The sequence below is a fragment of the Gymnoscopelus braueri genome, assembly GCF_963280865.1.
Source record: "Gymnoscopelus braueri genome assembly, chromosome: 17".
Lineage (NCBI taxonomy): Eukaryota > Metazoa > Chordata > Actinopteri > Myctophiformes > Myctophidae > Gymnoscopelus > Gymnoscopelus braueri.
This window is the reverse complement of record NC_137617.1, coordinates 20625801-20645784: the sequence shown is the minus strand read 5'-3', so window position 1 is coordinate 20645784 and position 19984 is coordinate 20625801. Positions and strand designations below refer to the sequence as shown.

Here is a 19984-nt window from a genome sequence, read left to right as displayed (position 1 = left end):
CTGCCACAGGGGTTGCCAGTTCCTAATCACAGCTTAGATGAACTTGGGAGATCAGATCGCTGATTAAGCTTCGTTCAACCACTGTGATATTGATCAGCGGGGAAAGTCCCAGCTCCTTTGTAGGCAGTCAGCAATGGTGATTAGGACTGTGAGATTTGGCTACTTTGATATAGGTAGAGTACATTCTCCAAATGATGTCTTGTTTTAATGTATTTGACCTTTATATGACTGATAAAGCATAATTATAAAAAGTGCTATACAATGTTTCTTGGTTGTACTCAAGTTTATTTTAATCACTGTCATGATCAATCAATGTCGTTTTGAAAAATTGCTAAAAGAGTAGATCCACAGGCTTGTAGCATTGCGACGTGGCTATTATTAAGAAATTATTATAAAATAGGGCTTAAGTGGTCAATATTTGTATTAAGCCAATGCCAAGCAGCTGTGGAATGTGACACAGATGTAAAATGGCACAAAGGCACGGACAGTGTTGAAATCCATATCAGTGAGCTCGCCATAGTCGTTCTGTTGTGTGTAGCATATTAACTGTGTCTAATTTTGCAGTGGTGTTTTGATCTGGACATTTGATGGTTTTGGTGTTGAAATGAGAAGTTTTAGTTTTAGTTTCCTATGTGATAATGATTGCATATCTTGTTACTAGTGTATATTTTTATTGTATATTATGGCCTTTAATTCAAAATTATTGTCTGACTCCTGCCAAATGGAAATAACTTACAGTAAGGTAGCATCGCAATTGCCAACAGGTCACTGTTTTGGGTCAGGAGAGCGCTACCTTGCCATCGGAAATGAACGACAGCACAGCGCCAGAGCTGTCTTTATACAGTAGGTCTCTCGTAGACACACAGCTGACTTGTTTCCACATAAATGGGGAGCTAAAGCCGTTCCATGTTTGTGTGCTATGAAATAAAGTAGCTTTGAACAACTCTGAAATACACATTTATTTGCATCAGTGAAGATAAAGATAAACTGACTACCTTACCTGCAATACTCATGGCAGGACAAGAGTAGCCTGGTAAACCCTCCCTCCGGAAATCTCATTTCTATTTGATTCCAGGAGTGAGTCTGGCCTGATAGCCCATTCTGCAATATTGGCTGTGTATGCCAATTGTATGCCAAACGGCCGAGCCTATCAGCGTCGTCGCTCATTGTTCTGTGATTGACAGCTTACGTTGGCCAATCAGGTGGCGAGTTCGAGTGAGCCCAAAACACGAACGGCAGCCATCTTTTTCTTGTGCGCTATATTCTCCGCTATTTTTTTACTTCAAAAAGCTCTCTAACTTCTATTTTGAGGCACGGAATTTACTTATAATAAATCGTTTGGATAGAATTTAGTTGTTTAACTTCATATATGTGGTCAATTAATCATGACAAAGCCTATTTGAAAATAAAAATTTAGAGAACCGGTAGGGGCGGGTAGTGACACCCATGTATCCGAATAAGGCAACCCATTTTGGGCATCGCCGTTTCAAAAGTCCCGTTGCGTCACATTAGACTGGTGAACTGCTGATTGGCTGAAGGGGAAAAATTATCATTGGCTGAAGGGGTTGTCAGTCAACGTTATTACTCCCGCCCAACTCCAGCCCACAGCCAATATTGCAGAATGGGCTATCAGGCCAGACTCACTCCTGGAATCAAATAGAAATGAGATTTCCGGAGGGAGGGTTTACCAGGCTAGGACAAGAGATGATCTAGAAGTAAAACTTCACAGACTAATCTATCTGTCTGTCTGACAGTGGAAAACTTCTGTGGAATGACAACAGTAGCAGAACTCATCATCATATTTGCTCCACTCATTTCCCCTCCAGGGATACAACGTGTGCTGTACACACACACACACACAAATACGTATGCATACCTAATATTTTCCTACCCAGTAAGCCCGCTTAGTCCTTTTGCCAACTGCAGAATTCCTCCTGTCGTATTGCGTTGTAACACTCAGGTGACTGGCCACACATAATCATGTACACAGCCCGCAGCCTTGGACCTCCACCAAGTCATCTGTCTGGAGCAGAGGGCATGGGGTTGGGTCAGGTGTGTGTGTGTGTGTGTGTGTGTGTGTGTGTGTGTGTGTGTGTGTGTGTGTGTGTGTGTGTGTGTGTGTGTGTGTGTGTGTGTGTGTGTGTGTGTGTGTGTGTGTGTGTGTGTGTGTGTGTGTGTGTGTGTGTGTGTGTGTGTGTGTGTGTGTGTGTGTGTGTGTGTGTGTGTGTGTGTGTGTGTGTGGAGGATGCAGGTTGGTTTCCTGATTAATCAGGTACAATTGTTTGTTTTTGCCCCTTAATTATAGGGCCAATTAGAGCTTTCGTAAAGGGTGGGATGGTAATTGGGGCTTGTTGAGTGCCTATAACTACCAATTTGTATTGAAAATAAATATTCTACTGGCACTTTTCACTAGTGCTGTTTCTCTGTATCTTAATGGATTTTTTAAAATGCTATTTAACATTGTCCTCAGAAGGCCAGTGGCTTGAATCAGTGTGAATGAAAATCCAGGTAATAAAAGAGAGAGGCCAGACAGTATTATATCACATGTGAATTCATGGCATGCATGCCTGCACTGTTGTCCATGCCCTAGGGGCTAACTCATCAAGTTTGTACGGGAAACAGTGGTGTAGTAATGAAGGTCAGTCTTTGTCAGAATGTCTCACCTTCGCATACACCACAAGCTGAACTGCTGTGAGGTCACCAGTCTTGTGTGTGTGTGTGTGTGTGTGTGTGTGTGTGTGTGTGTGTGTGTGTGTGTGTGTGCCAGGGTGGGAAATCAACACAAGCCAGTTGCTGGTAAATGTTTGATAATGCCTGTTAGTTATAAAGGGCAAAACCAGATTTTATAGCACGTATTGCTGCAGAGATTATATCACCTTATAATCTTACATAAATAGGAAATTTTTACAAATGGCGCATAACACGTCGGTGTTCAAACTGTGCTGTATTGCTTGAAGTATTTGTAATTAGTTATTGGAAATTGTTACTTGGTGAAACTGTCGAATGTACCAGTCATTTCAACAGGTAATGACATGTGGTTCTGGTTATCGGCACATTTGCCATCAGTTCTGACTTGAACGTCTTATCTTTACCTCTGGGGTTACTTGCTGGAGCTGGACAAGTTCCTCTGTATGTGACATTGTGTGGGTCACTTAAAAACAGACAAACTGTTACAATAAACACCTCAAATCTGCAGCAGTGTCTTGCTCAAGGACATTTGGACACGAAGGAACAAGAGGACACGAAGCCAGGAAGAGCCTTGTCAGTGAGTTTAATTAAGTGTTGAAGCCAAATTCACATTATAGCAGCAGAAATGCTGGCATGCAAGGTTGGACTTAAAGAAGAAAAAAAAACATGCCGTGCGATATGGCAGTGATAAAAAGGCTTTAACAATTTGTATTTGTAGTGATCCCTGAGGGGAAATCACATCTCTGCATTTGGCCCATACTAGTAGGAGCAGTGTGCTGCTCCATGAGAGCACACAGGGAGCAATTAGGGGTCCTGTGTCTTGCTCAGGGACATCTCGAGTTCTCGACACAAAGCCAGGGATAGAAGTGGGGACCTTCCTATTCGCAGATGGCCACTCTACCTCCCGATCCACTGCCACGCCACATAAGTGATGCTGCAACCATACATTAAAATAGTGTTGTCTGAAACTGCTGCCAAATTCAAATACATTTTGGCCATTCCGCGGCCGTCCCTCTGCTCGCTGGGCATCTGTTTTTACTTCAGTGGAACCTTCCAGAGAGGGGAGCACAAAGTGTGAACATGATGAGTGTTGGGAGATTGCTTCATTATCACAAAACACCTTTTTATAAAGGAATGTTGGCCACTTAAAAACAGTAGGTCGTAGATGTTGACCCACTTTTACGCAACCGCGTTTGGAAAATGTCTAAAACCATTTCAAACTGGCTAAATATAAGTCAGGGAGGTAGCAGAAAGGCTAAAAGGGAGAAGTGAAACTGTGAAAGGGGAGGGCAGTTGTGGCCGCTTGATAGGAAAAACAAGAAGCAGTGAGGAAAGACAAACAGAGGGAGCGATAGACAGACTGGGGGAGAGAGAGAGAGAGAAAGGACAGGCTTAGCACGTGTGCTCTGGGTATTTAGGAACACTCAGGGGCTTTGTAGCGCTGTGGATTCTCTTGGTGCAGCTCCATCAGTGTGGATCGGCACAGACTACATGCTGAGGTTGTGGAACAGTAGCCGGTTCTGTGGGGACCAAATAGCGGAGGGACTTCCCAGAGCTGGAGACCGTCTGACGGTCCAGTTGGCTGTATATATGGCGGAATATTGTGACACTGTTCCATGTAGGAAGTAATGTGGTGATTCTAAGTGGTCCTCTGAGACTTGGACTATGGCCTTTATGGAGGTGGAGAACCCTGTTGACTGTCACGACAGATTCCGTGCAGGTGAGACCTGACTGTGACTCGTCATGGGTTTTCAGAACGTTCACGGCCATCACAAAACAAAAACGCTTGGATCAAAATGTTTAGAAGAATAGGCTTTAAGTGGATTTCTCTAGGGGATGTACATGTGTATTTTAAGTCCTGTGTAGCATTGCACAGATGTTTAGCTAAGCAAACTTATGGACCAATATAAGTACAATTTGCACAAAAGTAGACAGGTGATTTTAATTGAGCTTTTACAGTGGAAAGTTATAAGAATGAAGGATTAGAAAGCGGTCTTGAATATTGTGACTGTATCATGCATGCAGTTGTGTTTATCTGGCCTCTGACAATATGCTTATTCAGCACCATGGTGGTGTGAAAACATACACATTCAGTTTATAGTCTATATAAGCTGTAAAAAAAAGAAACGGTCTGTTGTTTGCTGAAATGACCCCCCTCCCCCCCAAAAAGGCAACTGAAGTTAACTAAAGGGACTTATCACATAGAGCAGGTCTAGACTGTACTCTATAATTAAATTATATTTATTTATGTTACAGCATGTATGTATGTGCTTTCAGACCACTGAATTACCAACCAGTGTTTGGAAATAACTATATACAGTACAGCTCTATACAACATTGCTTTTAGTGTTAGGGGAACAATATAATTTGTGGTGTAGGTATATATGTTTATAGAGTTAAATGCTACCAACTTCTTGGGAAGTTGGTAGCATAGTTAGTAGAAGTGAGATGGTCACAATTGTATTCCACAAAGCAGGATTAGAAAGTTAGCCAGATAATTGTGGAGAAGATTATGTATCCTGGCAATACTGAAATAAATCGGTACAACAAAATATGAAAAACTTGAATGAATATGATTTAGTCATGTATGTTGATGGTTTCTAATATTACATACTACTTTTTTTAAGTTAAGTTTAATCTACTGTAGCTAACTTGATCATCTTGCTTTTGAAATGATTAACAGATGTTGGTTAAATAGTTGTACAGTTGACAAGTGTTTCATTTCAATCTATCATCAGGTTCAGTATCGTTGGAGCATATGGTTCAGTGTATTTGTGTGACATAAATTGCTAAACGTTTCAGCAGTCAAAAATGTGATGCTAAGTCCCCCAAGGGCTAGTCCGTACATCACCCCTAAACCACAAAGCAGTAAAATCTAAATGTATGAAGTATTTGGTATTTGTAAACTGCTCTTCACAGAATTTAAGCACAACATTTTGCATAACCATGAAACCCAGCATGGACAGGACGTCGCAAGTATAGCACTTTCGGGGTTCCCACGGTCATGAAATACCTGGAAATATTTTGAAATTAGAAAAACTGTTTTCCAGACCTGGAAAAGGTTTGGAATGAATCAAAAGTTTTGGAAAATGTTTGGATATACAGTAGATTGTTTTTGTTTAACGTTACATGAACGTTGCACCTTGATACGTTGCTAGCTTGTAGATCTGTTTTTTGTCACGTGACGCCTTCGCTTGGGGCATTGATAGAACATTATTGCACCACATGATTGCTATAGGCCTGGAAATGAGGTAAAACATTTCGGAAAAGCTATGGAAAGGTTTTGAAAATCAATTGTTAAATTTTTCTGATATATATTTTTTGATATATAAAACAGTTTTTCACTGTTATACCCTTTAACTCTTCTGTTGTGATTTTGTTTTCAACTCTCTGTGCAACCCAAATTGCCCCTAACACAGATGTGTCTGTGGTATTGTGGTGTAGTAATATAATAACATTCCATTTGCTGGAAGCTTTTATCCAAAGTGCTTTACAGTATGATGATGAGTGCATGCATTTGAAGCAAGGTCGATCTCAATGGGAGAGGAACCTTGTCTATCCCTGAATATCCCTGACAGTGTGAAGGTGATGATACACTGGCAATAGTTTTTGGCAAATTGGACAGCAAATGTTTCACTCAAACCCATATACAAGTTTAGCCAGTCTGGATCAGAGAGAATCTTTACTGGAATATAATTAGGAATATAGTGCTTGCACACTTCATTGATTACTTAAAACCCTGCTGGGAATTGGTCAGGTGGCCTGTCCTCAGCAGGCCCTTTCATCTGGGCTTGGAAGACACATATTTAATAAAATATACAGTATAAAACTAGGAGTGTTTTAGCTACAACTATTTTTGCCAGTTGTTTGAAAAGTCTTGCTGGACCTACTGGATTTATTTTGGTAACTAAACAGACTATTACATAAGCATACAGTACAATACACATGGATAAAATTACAGTGGATTAAAAAGATTATTTAAAAAAAGGTACCCTTTGAATAAAAAGTAGGCCAAGATCTCAGCGATAGCAGCAGCATATTATTTAATCCATTTTCACTCCAGCTGACAAATCCAACTGTCAAATAAAAAATGTTGTGTGATTACATTACATCATGGATTTCTATTTTCTCTTGCCCTCTTTGCTCATTGTTGCTCATACTCAATGCCAGAAATACATTGCACCAAACTTGCCCATAATAAGGGCCATCAACACCGTGCATTATAACTAGTTATAGAGTTTTAATAATCATTCAAGTGGATGGCAGAGTCCACACCACACAACTATGACAATTACAATGGTGAAAGATATAGCGTATAGTGCTTGGTGTGGATGGCCCTTAAAATGTACCCCTTCTGGAAAAAAAACATTGTGAGATTCCAGGGTGCTGTTGCTCCATGTGTATCTGACGCTGGCAACCCCTAAACCTCTCACCGTTAGCTCTATGCTCTGCCTATAGAGCCATACAGGACCGCTCATGTGTCTGACACATAGTGAGAATGCTATGGCTGTGTAATGGCGAGTATGCAGGGAAAGGAATGAAGGTTTTTGGATGTTAGTGGGACAAAAGTATAACAAGGCTTCACCAAAAGCCTTTTAAAATGGGGTCCTCCTTTTTCACTCACTCCTTCCTCTTATTTTGTCTTCATTCTTCCATGTTCTCTGTGTACTGTCACCCAGAAAACAGCTCTTGGCATTGATGTTGAGTGTGTTTACTTACTTGCACTCAACACTGTCAATATAATCACAGTATTGGTCTTACACTATATGACCAAAAGTCAGTGGACACCCTTTATAATGAATGATTCTTCTAATTAGTGTTCCTTTTTTTCCTTTCTTTTTCTTTTACAGTTAATGGAAATCTTAATGTTACAGCAGCTATATGCCATTCTAGACAATTGTGTGCTTCCAATGTGGCAACAGTTTGCGGAAGGCCGTTTCCTGTTCCAGAATGACAGTCCCCCTGTGCCCCCACACTCTGCCATATATAACATTTTGCAAATGAAAGAGGAGAGCACAAGGAAGAAGAATTAACCATTTTTAAGGAGGACAATATTTTAATAGCTCTGTCTTTTATAGCTGTTATGAGCTTGCTAGCCAGGACTGGTTGCTACACAGTTGCTAAGGGCATCATATAGTAGGTCATTATAACTGAGGAAACACAAAGGAAAACAGACAAAGGCTATTCAGAAGAACTAAGGTTTCAAGAAAATACCTTTTATTGTGGAAAAGAAGAACAGAAGAATGCTTGTTCATCCTTGTTTACATTTGGAACTAACTTCTAGTTAGCTACTTCAAGTCTCAACAGTCTCATGATGGAACGTTTCAGGAAACTTAAGAAATAGATATTAAATAATTAAAAAAAATAACTAACTACCTAAACGGCAGAGCTCATTTCTATGCTAATTTCTTATGTCGTAAATGGACGCCCAAGCATACCAAGTCAGGCCAAAGAAGAAGCATCATTTGAATTTGAAGAGGGCTTTGAAATGATATATCCTCCTGAAATAGTCACTTGACATGCCAAGAAGCAGTTTATTGAGAGAACAATCAAAGAGACTTCTGTCTGATTTAAAGTGGACCCAATGAGAGAACAGTGAGGTGCAATCTTCTGTTTTACACACAGTAAAACACTGCCTGGAACACGGCCCTATATGTTGCCCTGCCATGGACGCGAACAGGGGGAATCAGCAGAGGCAAGACAGATCATTGGTTGAGATGAATGAGGAGAACAAACTGTCCATACATGTACAGTATATGATAATAGGACAGTGATGATCCAGGGCCCATGAACAGCAGTTTCATGGCAGGAATCCAAGACTGGTAGACTTTCACTAAAAAATAAATAGTTCGATTGACATTGAGTGATCAGCGAGTTTCCGTGTGCGCTGCAAGCTTAGCACATTCGTTAAGTCATCCAAAAGTAAGCATTTGACTTCAAAATAAGAGCAAGTTGTCTTGTACATTCTGTACAATGTTATTGAACCGTTTTCTTTGTTGAATAACATATTATAGTGACAAAGCAGTAGGAATGTGTTAATAATAAGCAATAATTTGGTCTGGGGACCAAAACATCCACTTTTTTCACTTTGTAAATAAAAAAAGTTTTGCATCGAAAGAGCCTAAACATTTTTTGTCAGTGTGCAGGCCTTTTCTGTTTATTCTGGTCACAGGGGGATTGTCATTCGGGAAAAGGAAATGGCCTTCCGCAAACTGTTCCACGAAAGTGGAAGCACACAATTGTCTAGAATGTCATAGCTGTAGCATGAATATTTTCACTTACTGGCACAAAGGTCAGTAATTAGAAACACCAATTAGAAAGGGACTTTTGGTCATAGGGCACAGTATGTAGTTTACACTGTTTAAAACACACATTCCCCCCAAACGATCACAGAGCGGATGTGACTATTATTTGATTCAGCCATCTGTTGTTTAGATATCAGATGAAAAATGTCAGTAGCGTTTAGTCAAATGTTTGTTGTTTTGTGGTAAAGGTTATCACATTGACTCAGGTCGAGGCGTTGCCTTTGTCGTACATAACAGGATTAATCCAGCCAAGAAAGGTTTGCTAGTGTGCATGTAATCTTTGCTGCTGATTATTATGTTATGATACTTCTATGATTGACAACCTATGATACCAACTAAATCTTTACAATCTCTTTCTGTCTCTCTCTCTCACCCCCTTCTCCCTCCCTCCTCCAGTTCTACAGTTGAGGCTGCAACAAAGGCGTACCAGAGAGCAACTGGTGGACCAAGGCATAATGCCACGTAAGTACCACTGCTGCCACACTTCCCATCACACACACATACACAACAGCCTACCTAACTTCTTAACACCATTTTCTTGGGGGAGACATTTTCACAAGCCCCAATCTCGTCTCGCAGATTAAACGTATTATCTCCCCATCTTTGTTATGATTTTGCAGCTGCTGTTTGTTTAGTTTTTGTCCATTTTGCTTCATGTTTTATTCAAAATTAACTAGCAGAAGCGCGATTAGCTTGGCGTACGTACAACACCAACAAAACAAGGACCCCAGTTCATACCGATGGGTGCGATTAAATTATTCGATAAACAAACACAGTGTGTTTGATAGAACAATGTTTACAGTATGTTTTTTCAGTCACGCATCGTGTTTGGACATGTGTGTTCACGTAACTGCTGTGTGTTTCTGGTGCAGCTTTAAAGAGTCCGGCATCTTTCCATGGGCAGATACGCAGCTTGGAGAGAGCCAGGGTAAGACATACAGCATGTATTTAACCACTTAACCCCTATATGTCAAATAGCGATCTAAAAGCTTGTTGCGACACATTGTGAGCTCATAGATTGGTCGCGTATTATTAAAAAAAGAAAAAAAACGAGAAGAAATTGCACACTCAAAGCCTTTATGCAAGCAGAACTTTTATTGTGTGCATTCAGAACTTTCATTGTGTGCATTCAGAACTTTCATTGTGTGCATTCAAAGAAATGCCTTGACAAGCCTGTGATTTCACATTTGTTGCAGTATTTTTTTGTTTTATTGCAGTGAAAGGAAATATTCTTGCCATCAAGGCTATGTGATTCAGGTGTTGAAGGGAGACATTTGAGACTGATGTAGCTTCTCTGAGCTGTTTCTGTTGTTTGTTGCTTCAGACGGAGAACTTCCTGAAACATAAGATCCGCAGTCGTCCAGAACGAGCAGAGCTGGTCAGGATGCACATCCTCCAAGGTACTGGTCTTTGACTGACATTTGTCTTTATTTACTGGATCCGCCTGTTTAAATAGCACTCACCTTGCCCCTTTAAAACCCAGAATTATGCAAGTGTCGAGAGACTTTAATACTAATTTAGCTGCAAGGCAAGGTGTTACTAGAGGAAATGTGATGCTGACTAAAGGCAATTGTTTCCCCCTAAAGTCCCACACTAGGAAAAGGATGAATGGGGCTGCTTGGGAGCTGAAAAATGACTACCACCCACTTTTGCTACAAAAATAAATGAAATACTGCGTAGCCAGAATAGATACAATTATGCATATGAGTGCAGTAAATAATCCAAACTATCCATACTTATGAGTTCGACTGTATCTTAGTATCTTGTGTTTGTTTCGACCAGAGACGGGAGCAGAGCCCTCGTTGCAGGCTACCCAGATGAGGTTGAAGAGGGCTCGGCTGGCTGACAACCTGAACGAGAAGATAGCCCAGCGGCCCGGTCCCTTGGAGCTGGTGGAGAAGAACATCCTGCCCGTAGACTCCACCCTCAAAGAGGCCATTATCGGTGAGGGAGATGGGACGATGGGTACGAGACTATGGGCCACATGGCTCGGGAACAGTTGGTTCCCAAGGCTACTTACTACAGTACTTACTTACATGGGCATGAGACACTGTTAAAGTATATAAAACTACCACTGAAATATTAATACTAGTCTAGATCTGCTGTGCTAAAGCTAATTCATGTTAAAAACTACTGCTAACAAACTATATTATTTTATACAATTTAGGTATTTAGTGCATACTAGGTGTGTCAATGGTGTGTGACAGTCGAAGGTGATGAGATGGAAGAAAAAACTATATGACCATGTCTGACCCCCCTGCTCTGTCCACCATCCGTGTTGTCCCAGGCCAGGTCAACTACCCCAAGGTGTTTGACGAGGACAGTTGTGACCCCCTATCCCCGGAGCAGCCTGCCAGCCAGGAATCCCAGATCTCAGCTCCCTCACCTGCGGAGAGCAGGACACCGGAGACCCCCTCCTCAGCGATCACCCTGACTCCTCCAGCAATCCCCCACACCCTTGTACAGGTAATACAGATGTGCAGTCAGAGGGCAACGCCACAGCTGCCTGATTGCAACGCCTTGAACAAAATGTTCACAGTCGTGTACAGTTGCAAGGAACCACAGTCAAAGAATCCACATGATTTTCATAGAACATTCTGATGAATAATTGTGTTTGCATAATCTTGCAAAAGAGCAAAATTTCATCAGTTATGTCAAAAAGAGATCACAAGATGTAAGTACATCTTATTGATCACAGACATAAAAAGTGATGTTCTTTTATGTATATTCCTTACGTATTCAGACCCTACCAGTCACTACGCAAGGGGCTGCTGACTTCCTGAAAGTCCTCTGCACCAATGAGCAGCCAGTGAGTCGCCCAGTTGCCGCCCCTGCTCAGCCAATCACCACGGTTGCTCCCTCAAAACCTGGTCCGACATTGGTGAAAGTAAGGATTTTCTTTTCATCATCAAGCCATATAACCACTGAATTGATTAATAATTAAATGTTATTTGGGAGGAGGTGTGCATTCATTTTATTTAGATTATTTTGGCTGAAACCTGAAAAGAGAATTTCAATAGTTTGGTTCATTAAACTTGAAAAGGAATGCACACGGAAAATAAATGTTTCCGAGGTGCTATGACACCCAGATGATGTTTCACCTTGAAGAAGGTGTGTGTGTGTGTGTGTGTGTGTGTGTGTGTGTGTGTGTGTGTGTGTGTGTGTGTGTGTGTGTGTGTGTGTGTGTGTGTGTGTGTGTGTGTGTGTGTGTGTGTGTGTGTGTGTGTGTGCAACAAAACAACAACCTGTGAGACCTTGAAGAATAAACATCTCAGAGACCAAACTGACAGGTTACTGTGCAACAGCTATTTTCATTTCTAGATACTGTATGAGACGGCATTGTTTTTGTTTTTGTTTTAGTTTTTTTTTTCAGCTTCAGCCTCGCCATCTAGAACAGAGTTTGTCTGTACAGTCTCCACAAAAGTAGACAAATCATGGCTTGTGCAGCTTGTGCATGTTCTCACTAAAGAGAAACATAATGATGCCTGACTGACTGACTGACTGACTTGACAGACAGCATGAAAAATAGGATAGGTGTGGGACTGCGGGTAAAGAGTAGAGAGATAAGAATATGACAACATCTTTAATGGAATAAAAATAAATAGCCAAATATACAGTAAGTATACTGTACAATATTATACATTTACCACCTATGAATGGATACATTTACAGACATTGGTTATGAGACCGATATACACATATGCACAGTGTCAGTTGGCCTACAACAGTGGGATTAAATCTGGTAACAGTGAATACAAAGAGTAAATATTTAATCTATTGACAATTAAGCAATTAAGCCAACTAAACACAAACTTCACACCTAAGAACTTGCTATGCGACTGGGAGGCCACACCGTTATTGGACTCTTACTGTAAGAGATTGTTCAGTAAAACCCAGCATCATCTGCAGTTCAATCCTCTTAAGTAAAAACAATGTCCTGTTTTCTCCAACTTTCCACGTCCTCCACAGCAAAGCCAGCCCAAGCACCCATCGGAGAAGAGCCGTAGCAAAAAGGGAAAGGAGCTCAAGCCCAGGGTGAGGAAGTTGAAGTACCATCAGTATGTTCCACCAGACCAGAAGCTAGATGTCACCGAGGCTCAAATGGACTCGTCCTACGCCAGACTACTGCAGCAACAACAGCTGTTCCTCCAGCTGCAGATCCTGAGCCAGCAACAACAGCATTACAACTACCAGACTATACTACCTGCACCTTTAAAGTATGTTCACACTTTTAAAACTTTGACCACTACACCTCAAGGCCCACTGAACCTAGATTTTCTAAACTTATGTCTGAACTATCTGTAATCTATACTACTTCTGGTATAGCGATGTTGGCAAGACGGTTATGGAGAAGGTCTTACCTTCGAAACGCCATATTGGCTTTGATTGGCTTTGGAAAAAAAGAAAATCCTCTCTGCTCCAGCCTTTTTTGTCCGAGCAGAACAAAGTGGGCCAAAACACCAAATATTGCTTTCAGCAATCCCGAGGGCCACTAGCTAGTAGTTTCCAATAACAACGCTCTGTCAAAACATATTGATATCTGACAGGATGTTTTTGCCTGTTTTGAACGAACACCCCTCATGGCCTGGCTGCCTTTGAACGGTGCTCAGGTGCTGTGGTTCCATTGACTACCTCTGCCAATGAGGCACGAGGTGAAGGATGGAGGACAGTTTGTTCATATTGAGAGAGGAGTTTTTTTTATCTCTTCTACTTTTCTCTTTTGCTATCTCTCATTCTCTTTAACTCCTCTCTCTCTCTTATCTCACTTTCTATCTGCGTCTCTCCCTCTCACACAAATAAAGTTGTTGGTCTGCGGGTAACTAAGGCTAGTAATTCTCTGAAACATCCCAGGCTGTTGTACTAGTATGTAAATTGACATTTCTTGTTGTCTCTCTCTCTTTCTGTCTTGCTCTCGGTCTCCCCCTTCTTTTTTCCATATCTTCTTCTCCCTCCCTCCCTAAACGTTTCTTATTCCCTTCTTTCCAATATCTCGTTCACTTTCTCCTTCTCTCTCTTCACATCCCTTACTCTTTCTCGCTCTCCCTCCCTCTGTCACTTTATACCCCCTTCCTGCTCACTGTCTCTCATCTCCCCTGTACTTCTCCTCGTTTTCCTCTTTCGTTTTCCTCTTTCGTTTTACTCATCCTCTCTCTCTCCCTCCCTCACTGCAGGCCTGTGGCAGAGGCTCAGAGCCCCGGTGCCAATGGCCTGCCAACCTCCATCATGGTTTCCCTGCCGACTGCACCTCTTCCACCCCCTCCGCCCTCCACTCTGGTCCAGCCGCGGCCCAGCAGCACCTCCACCCTGTCCAACCGCAAGCCGGGCGTCCTGCCTGCCAACCTGGAGGAGATGAAGGTATCAAGACCTCATCATGCTTTCGCTGTGTATATATGTCACAGGGTGAATGGAGAACCAGGTAGATTGAAGACAGAGCGCTCGTTTTTAGGCACGGGGCTTCGGGGCGAGGCGGGGCTTTTCGAGATAGGGTTTATTAGCGAGGCTCGCGAGGAGGAGGAGGAGAAGGAGGACGCGGCACTGCGAGGCGGGGGTTTATTACGTGAGGCGAGGAGGAGCTCCTCCTCGCGAAATAAACCGTCCTCCTCCGAGGAGGAGGAGAAGGAGAACGCGGAGAGGCGGGGCTTTGATGTGCTTTTGACCTGTCTTTTGTTGTTCCCCCCCACATAGCAACCAGGAAGCTACGCTAGGGGAACACTGAACACGCGTGCACACGCACACGCTTGTCCACGACGGAGGCGCGCCGACAAGTGGAGCTTGAGGCCGAGGAAGCGCGCCCTCGCGCCTCCAGGCGTGAGTGCCCGCGCTGACCGGCCGATGCTCCACTTGTCGACTCAGCGCCGTTTGAGTTGTAAACCGATAGGGACAGAATAGTTATTTTCATGGATCACTGTGTGTGTGTGTGTGTGTGTGTGTGTGTGTATGTGTGTATGTGTGTGTGTGTGTGTGTGTGTGTGTCAGGGAGAAAGTAAAACAAAAGCCAGAACACAATAAAAGTATCTTAACAGTCCTGCTTTCAATAAACCAAAAAAAGCATGTGTGTGTGTGTGTGTGTGTGTGTGTGTGTGTGTGTGTGTGTGTGTGTGTGTGTGTGTGAGACTGTGTGTGTGAGACTGTGTGTGTGTGGTCGCAGCCATATGTTTGTGCACAAGCCTGGCTTGTGGCTCCCTCTAGTGTTGCTTCTACAGAATTGCTGGGTGGGTGGTAAAAACGAACGCGCCTTCTTCAATCTACCTGGTTCTCCATTCACCCTGTAACATATATACTCTATGACATATAGCAGTCGTTCTATAACATTTTAACTCGAGAACCAAAATAAAAGATGTACGTTTGCCCGGGACCCAAACTAGTGAAAGTAGCAGTCACGTCGCGACACGTTAGGAGCTTGTATAATTGGCTACTTATTTAAACATTTGTTTTCTATAAAAAATATTTGTTTTCTTTGTCATTTGATTTATTTTCTTTTCTTTTTTATGTATGAAATTCTTTTGAAAAAACATATTTTTTTTCTTTGGGAATTGTTTTGAAAATCTTTTGAAATAATAAGAAAAAATAATAAATTAAAAACAAAATGTATAGGAGTACAGGAGGAATGTATAGGAGAATGTATATATTTTTATTTACTCGTGACCCATAAATATGTGTCCGTGACCCACAAATGGGTCCAGACCCACTTTTTGGAAAACAGTGCTGTATATTATATATAGTGTGCAGTTTACTATGATGTCAAGTACTGTTGACAGAGTACTTGGAGGCCAGGCTATGATGCCAGTACTGTGCTCTGAGTTACAAATGACCAAATTTGACAATGATTGTGATTTTACTGTGCGTGCGTGTGTGTGTGTGTGTGCGTGCGTGCGTGCGTGTGTCTGTGTTCTCTCTGAAATGACACGAAGCCAGCATTATGGCTGGGGCTGCTATGCTATTGTTGTCATTCCACACAATGTTTCCACTGTTGGCCTGTGAAGTTTCACTGTTCTGTGAAGACTGTGAAGAGTGTATAGGGGAAGCAACCATACTGTGGTGAACATCTTCAACTTTATGCCATTGATAGGCCCCAAAGATTCTTTTATTTTCTAATCTTTACTTATAAATACGGTCATATGAGATAGCATAGTTATTATGGTTATGGTGGGATTTGAGCACTGTGCACTGCCTGACTACATACAGTATGTAATGTAATGTACAGTATATGTACTACTTTCAGGTTTACTATCTTTTATTTTTGGGCGGTGAAACCGCCCCTATAAGTGAGGTTTGGAAATTTGTACAATTATCCTGCACTGTGATTGGCCAAAATTCTACCCCGCCTAACCCTGCACCGTGATTGGCCAATCACAATCTATTCAGGACTGTGATTGGCCAGTGTCACATGACACATGTGCATAGCCCTATATAAGAAACCATAACTTTAAAAAAAACATAAATTTGTTTTTTTTAAGTTATGGTTTCGTCCATCATAAAGAGTGTTTCAATAAATGTATTTATCTTTTGTACATGATTGGTTGACTCCATTCAGTATTGTGATTAGCTAGCAAGACACATGCTGTGATTGGCTAGTGATACATATGACGAAACTAATCTAAAACCACTGTGATTGGTCATTGTACATCAGAATATGACTTTCATAAAGAGTGTTTCAATAAATGTATTTATTTTTTGTACATGATTGGTTGACTCCATTCAGTATTGTGATTAGCTAGCAAGACACCGCCCACTTCACACAGGGTGTGATTTTTCCTTTTCAAATTAGTTTTGGTGGTGAAATAGGTACTCACTGAACATTGATTAGAAAGGGCTGATTGTAAAAACTGGTGAAAGTCGATTGATGCGATGGTTTCTTCTGTTCCAGGTGGCTGAGTTAAAAATGGAGCTGAAACTTCGCGGCCTCCCCGTGTCAGGAACCAAAACGGATCTGATGGAGAAACTGAAACCCTTCCAGGAGCACCCCTGCACCCCTACACCCGGCTCCGTCCCTTCCAAAGTCTCCGCTGTCCCCATGGAGGTCACCCCGGAGATCGCGAGCTCCACCCCTCCTCCGGTCTCCCCCTTCCCCGCCAACTCCTCCTCCACCAGCCCGGTCTCGCAGGACGTGGGCATGTCCGAGGCCCCGCCTCCTCCGGACCCTCAGATGGTGATCCTCGGTCGGGCGGAGGCCGGATCCTCCCCGCTGATGGCCTTGCCGGGCCGGGTCCCCGAAGAGAAGGACAGGAGGCTGCACGAGAAGGAGCGGCAGATCGAGGAGCTGATGAGGAAGCTGGAGCAAGAGCAGCGGCTGGTGGAGGAGCTCAAGATGCAACTCGAGGTGGAGAAGAGAGGCCAGGGAGTAGCCGACCTGGTCCCCACCTCTGTGCCCTCCTCCGCTCTCAACTCCAACCTGGTCAAAACGGAGGGCAGGGCTTTGTCAAACTGTTCCTCCGTTGCCTCTCCCGTCCCCATCTCTCTCCAAGCCCCCCGGTCTCTGAAGCTGGAGGATGTGACCGTGTCTTCTGCCAAACCTTCACGCCAACCTCAACCCCAGTCCCAGCAGCAACGGACGCAAATGATCCCCCAGGTTCAGCAGCAGCCCTCGGCCCGGTTACTCGCCCAGATGCAGCCCCAGGCCCAGAGAACGTCCCACAGCCCACAGCTGGTCTCCCAGGTAGGCCTGTCACAATTATGACATAATCGTCTAATCGCAATTATTTGAGATAATCGCAATTATCTTTTCCATTTTGAATTGCCCTGTGTAATTTTTTATTACGAAGCCTAAAAGGCAAACAGAAATGACATTTTTATTCATATGTTCCAACGTTCAATGTCAAACACACAATTAAATCGTTAATCAGGATTATTTGAGCGACAGTTAATCGTCAACTTAAATTTGTAATCGTGACAACCCTGCACCCAGGCTCAGCTGAGCCCCAACCTCCAGGCTCGCCCTCAGCAGCCCCAACAGGCGGCAGCACCCAGCCTGCAGCAGTTCTTCATCAGCCACCAGGGCGGCGTGTCCCAGGTCCTGGGTCAGCCACAGACCCTGCTGACCGGCACGGGTCAAACCCAGACGCTGCTGACCACAGCTGGCCAGTCCACGACACAGATCTTGCTCCCCGTGTCACTGCCCGGCAGTGCCACCACCACCATCCAGCTGCCCACCACCACCGTCAACCTGCAGGTACCATACCATTAGCATTCTATCCCCATATCATTCCCACGAAGCATCATCTTTCTAGCTTTGGGGTGCTTGATTATTTTTTTTATTAAAGCCATTGCTCAAATAAGAATGATCGATTTGTGTAGTGCAGTGATGCTCCATTTCAAGGACCCCCAGTTCGATATGCATTAGGCCACAGACACCCGTTTGGTAGGATTGTTTTAATCTCTGGGACCGTAATCTTCTCTGTGTAAACTTCTCAAAGTTAATTTAACTCAGAGTGGAGAGTGTACAAATTTGGTTCCATTTGTACACTCGGGAGTCCCGTGTGGAATACACACATACGATTGATTGATTGATGGATTGAATATTTTTGTGACATTTTAAAAGTACAGCAGTACGATACAAAAGCCAAATGGAATCGAGCACCCAGCCATTACGATGGCAAAGCCTGGGAAAACGGAAACAAAGTGCTTTATTTACGCATCTTAAATTGCCTAGTATTGCGTTGTGCAGTTTGTCCTACTTAACTGTGAAGCGCCAGTTGCAGAAATAATGTGTCTGAAAACAGAGGGTTTGACCACGGGATTGTGTTCTCTTTCACCCCCTGAATGTGAATGTCAGCCGATGCTGCAGGCCACAGTGTCCAGCCCTGCCCAGGGCCTGGCCCAGCTACAAAGCACCAACATGGACACGACACCCAGCCAGCAGCTGGCCAACCACAACAACCACATGTTACAGGTCAGACACACAGCACGTCACTGGCGCACTGGCAGACCTCTGTGTCCAGTTTTGGCAGCTAGCAGCCATTATGACTTTGGCAGGATATGACTTTTGTTCATGCAAAATGTGCATACTTGACTTTAGTGAACTGTGCTCTTTTACTCAAGTACATTACAGACATGATGTCCCACATCATGTCATCTTATATCAACCCTTTTGAAAATATATACTGTACATGTATATACAGTAAAAGTACTATAAGTAATATATACTATATATGTTTGTTTTTTTTTGAAAAAAAGTGATGACATTACCTTTTAACTAGAAAAAGAGCAGCAATCCGACCACTCAAAAGAAAACGGAGGAGAGGGCGTAAAATCAAGATACTGTTTATGTAGCCCATATAAAATGAACACTACATTTACAAAACGTTTTAAAAGCCAACATGTTTCGACCAGTAACTGGTCTTCATCAGGGCAAGTATGAAGACCAGTTGCTGGTTGAAACATGTTGGCTTTTAAAACTTTCTGTAAACATGATTAAAGTACCTTGATGTTATGCCCTCTCCTCCTTTTGGTTCCCGTTGATAACTAGAAGCACCAATCTACGTTTTTAACTCAACTTTTATCTCCATTGAGCACCTGGTTGATCTCTCTCTTGCATTACCTTTAACTACTTTGTCTTGTTGTCCCTACAGACCCTGACAGTGCGCACTAATACTAGCTCGGAGAACCAGAGCAGATCTGAGTTGAATCCCCAGTCTTTCTTGAGCAGTTCCCCAGAAAACAGACTCTCTCCGCGGGCTTCACCCAACCACATCATCTCCAACGGCCCGCTCAGAAAGGTAGGGCATCACAACATTCAGAAAAAAATCATATTGTGTGTTCTTTTCTTGCTGTACATTGATTGATTGATTGATGTTTTCATTGACCAAACAAAAAATGCATAAACATGAACATATAGTATTTGTACAGACCTGTCAGAAGGATATAACACAAAAAAAACGCTCAAGAGCTTATTTATTGTGTTCCTTTGAGTGCAAATGTGTGTGTAAACTGAATGCAATGTGTTGGAGGGGGAGGCATAGCAGAGATACAGAATACATAATCACTAATAAATA

The 19984-nt window shown here is 42.7% G+C and overlaps 1 protein-coding gene across 2 annotated transcripts in view; it reads left to right on the top strand.

Moving 5' to 3' along the window:
* Nucleotides 1-19984, top strand: part of mrtfba (myocardin related transcription factor Ba) — a 36738-nt gene that overhangs the window by 12697 nt on the left and 4057 nt on the right. Inside the window, exons 1-13 of one of the 2 annotated variants that reach the window (XM_080456096.1) lie at nt 4384-4408; nt 9390-9455; nt 9866-9921; nt 10318-10393; nt 10776-10937; nt 11281-11459; nt 11737-11880; nt 12963-13210; nt 14165-14348; nt 16861-17649; nt 17899-18162; nt 18766-18882; nt 19562-19708. In XM_080456096.1, coding sequence (XP_080312222.1) covers nt 9449-9455; nt 9866-9921; nt 10318-10393; nt 10776-10937; nt 11281-11459; nt 11737-11880; nt 12963-13210; nt 14165-14348; nt 16861-17649; nt 17899-18162; nt 18766-18882; nt 19562-19708 — 2373 coding nt within the window. In that variant the 5' untranslated portion in view covers nt 4384-4408; nt 9390-9448. Of the gene's footprint in view, nt 1-4383; nt 4409-9389; nt 9456-9865; nt 9922-10317; nt 10394-10775; nt 10938-11280; nt 11460-11736; nt 11881-12962; nt 13211-14164; nt 14349-16860; nt 17650-17898; nt 18163-18765; nt 18883-19561; nt 19709-19984 lie in introns of those variants that run through there. The other variant, XM_080456095.1, reaches the window with a different exon arrangement.